General features: G+C 34.4%; 1 protein-coding gene across 1 annotated transcript in view; it reads right to left on the bottom strand.

Annotated features, from left to right (window-relative positions):
* Positions 1–301: 301 nt before the first annotated feature.
* The window catches only part of tmem138 (transmembrane protein 138), an 8,870-nt gene continuing 6,068 nt past the window's right edge, over positions 302–3,103 (bottom strand). Inside the window, exons 3-5 of the mRNA XM_016543586.1 lie at positions 2,617–2,788; positions 1,443–1,518; positions 302–1,167 (exon numbers count right to left, since the gene is read on the bottom strand). Coding sequence (XP_016399072.1) covers positions 1,055–1,167; positions 1,443–1,518; positions 2,617–2,788 — 361 coding nt within the window. The 3' untranslated portion in view covers positions 302–1,054. The remainder of the gene's footprint in view (positions 1,168–1,442; positions 1,519–2,616; positions 2,789–3,103) is intronic.

Below are 3,103 nucleotides of genomic sequence, written 5' to 3'. Positions count from 1 at the left end.
TTTTTTTAAACTTAATTTCAATATCGTGATAATACCGTATACCGTGATAAAAGCATGAGCAATTAATCGCAACATGAAAATTTGATACCGGCATATCCCTAGTCGTGTGTATTGTTTTTATCAGCTGTTTGGACTGTTTCCACACACGAATTTCTTCAAATCTGTTCTGATGAAGATACAAACTCGTCTACATCTTGGGTCGGTGAGTACATTTTCATTTTTGGTTGAACTATTTCTTAAAGAACACTTATGTTTGCGATAAATAGGAGAAATAAAGCATCAGGGACACGCATCAGGCCAATGGAAAATGTTTATTAGTACAACATAAATGACAGAAAAATGCGATCTCGATTTCGGCATAACAAGTGCACTGACGCTCTGCTGTTTACTCACTTTGTGTAGTGTTGGGTGAACAGCGAGGCACTTTGTTGATGCTCCGTCGACAATTTACTGAAAATATACCGAACGTGTGTCACTTGGAGGATGTTTATGAAAACATTACAAACAAAATGTTTAAAAAATTCACACAATTCCTTGAGCCCAAATTCCACTCGTCGTTTCAAAGGCAAACCGAAGTGAACGAAATCTCTCGTAGTTCGACTGTACGTTCAAACTCTGCTCAAGCAATGATCCAAAACCATTTTAAAAAGACATTTTAGTACGTACTACATTACACAACAAGATGTCTACGCAACCAACATGTAAGAAGCAATTTATGATAATTGTAGCTTTACACCTGGTGCGGGCAGTAAGATCATTTGTACTATTGTACTAAGATGTGTTTTGAGACATTCAGACGTCGGGTTTCATGATGCTTTATTTCTCGTTGCGCTTCTCAGTCATTAAAAACACAAACTGAGATCTCTCCAGTCGCCAGTGTGCTCCATGGAAGCCATTTTGGCTCTTTCCTACAATTCAGAAGTTTGTTTTAAGGTGGCGGGGCTCTGAATGAGTCCATCCGTTTTGTTTCTTGAAATGCTTTGGTTGTGTGTTGTATTGCACAACGTTAACGTCCCCCGTGCACCATTTTGGGTTTGTTTCCAGGCGTGTCGTTTCACTGTCGCGCTCTAGCAAATGCGTCACGGAGCCACGGGGAATCTTCGTAAAGTCTGGGGTCTCCCAGATACTCGGTTGTGCGTTTGTAGAAGTAGTAATACAACACAGCAGCTGGGGAGACACAAAACCATCAACAGGCAGTGGTTAACTTGTGTGGAAACGGCAAAACTGCTAAATAGTAAAGAGCGATTAACTGTCTGATTGGAAGAAAATTGTGCCTCTGGTTTGATCACACCTCTACAACAGCTTTAGTGTCATGAGAGAGAAAGGTTAGGCCTGTATCTCCAAACATGTAGTAAGAGATTGAGAGGTTCTTGATGAGATTGACAGTGACCCTCACGTGAAATCCAATTCGGGGTTTGGCTAACGTCTCACGGCCGGCTTACCCAGTCTCTGGAACACAAAGAGAACCTGCAGACCGTCCGTCCACACGAAACGATTGGACTCCATCCACCTCAGGTTCTGACAGGAAATGAACAGAATGAGGGAAAATTAGAATTCTAGAAATACAAATATGGACAGAATTTTGAATGCAATGTAAATCTTTTTTAATTTAATGTTTATTTTACATATTATACATTAATAATTTTCTGCAAAGTCAATTTTGGACACTATCTAAATCATTTTTAATTGATATACAAAAATGATTTTCAGCTAAATGGATTTAAACAGTGGAAATTAACAGAATAAATGGAAATGAAAGTATTTTAGAAGTACAACTATGCAAATACAAATTTTACTATTTTATTGATCTTATTTTTTACTTATATATATTATACAATAATCATTTTCTACAAAATTTCAGAAGAATGGCTTTAAACATGGGAAATGAACAGAATAAGAAAAGGAGTATTTTAGGAATACATATTTATACATGTATAAATATGTTTATATTATTGTATTATATATACAATAATAATGTTTTGCAAAATTTCAGCAGAATGGATTTAAACATGGGAAAGAACAGAATAAAGGGAAATGAAAGTATTTTAAGTTATTTTTTAGTTTTACTTTTAATTTTATTAAAATAATATACAATAATAATTTTCTGCAAAATTACAGCAGAGCAGATTTAAGCATGGTGAGGAATTTACAAAATTTCACGAATGACAGAAGCTATTAATTTTTTACCATTTTATTTATCTTATTTAAATTTTTAATTGATATACAATAATAATACAATAACAATTTTCTACAAAAATTTAAACACATGAAATGAACAGAATGAAGGAAAACGAGAGTATTTTAGAAATATATTTAGAGATTTATTTTTTTATATATATTATACTATAATAATTTTCTGTTATGAAAAAAAATTTATCAGAATGGGTTTAAAAATAAAATGAAACATTACATTTTTTTAAAATTCTTTTATTTTAGTTTTATTTTTTATTTAAATATTATACAATTATAATTTCTGCAAAAGTGCAGCAGAATGGATTTAAACATGGCGAGGAATTAATATAACTTTACAAATGACTTTCTGTGCTCACAGATTCCATGTAGGATCTAAACATAATCAATGTGTGTGTGTGTGTGTGTGTGTGTGTGTGTACACACCATGACCCAGCAGTGAAAGCAGATGCTGAGAGTCAGGTAGAGTGCAGACAGTATCAGCAGCGCTCGGAATCGCTCCAGTAACAGCGACACCAGCCCCACCTGGAACACGTATGTGTTGAACATCATGAGAAGAATGATGAGCACGTTAAACAGGATGCCGATGTCCTGGATTCTGCGGAAACAAGACAGATAACCGATATGTTAGAAAACATTCATGCATTGGCTTTGATTCAAAGCATCTTGCATTGCATTCAAGTTTTACATTTGATCAGTTCATCTGGGAATCAAACCCATGACATTGCCATTGCTAAACTTTTGCATACTTGTTCTAGAAAAAAATGTCTATATAGTGTATATACAGGTGCATCTCAATAAATTAGAATGTCGTGGAAAAGTTCATTTATTTCAGTAATTCAACTCAAATTGTGAAACTCGTGTATTAAATAAATTCAATGCACACAGACTGAAGTAGTTTAAGTCTTTGGTT

The sequence above is a fragment of the Sinocyclocheilus rhinocerous genome, unplaced genomic scaffold (assembly GCF_001515625.1).
Source record: "Sinocyclocheilus rhinocerous isolate Xijiao unplaced genomic scaffold, SAMN03320098_v1.1 scaffold38, whole genome shotgun sequence".
Taxonomy (NCBI): Eukaryota; Metazoa; Chordata; class Actinopteri; order Cypriniformes; family Cyprinidae; genus Sinocyclocheilus; species Sinocyclocheilus rhinocerous.
This window is presented reverse-complemented; position numbering and strand designations above follow the sequence as displayed.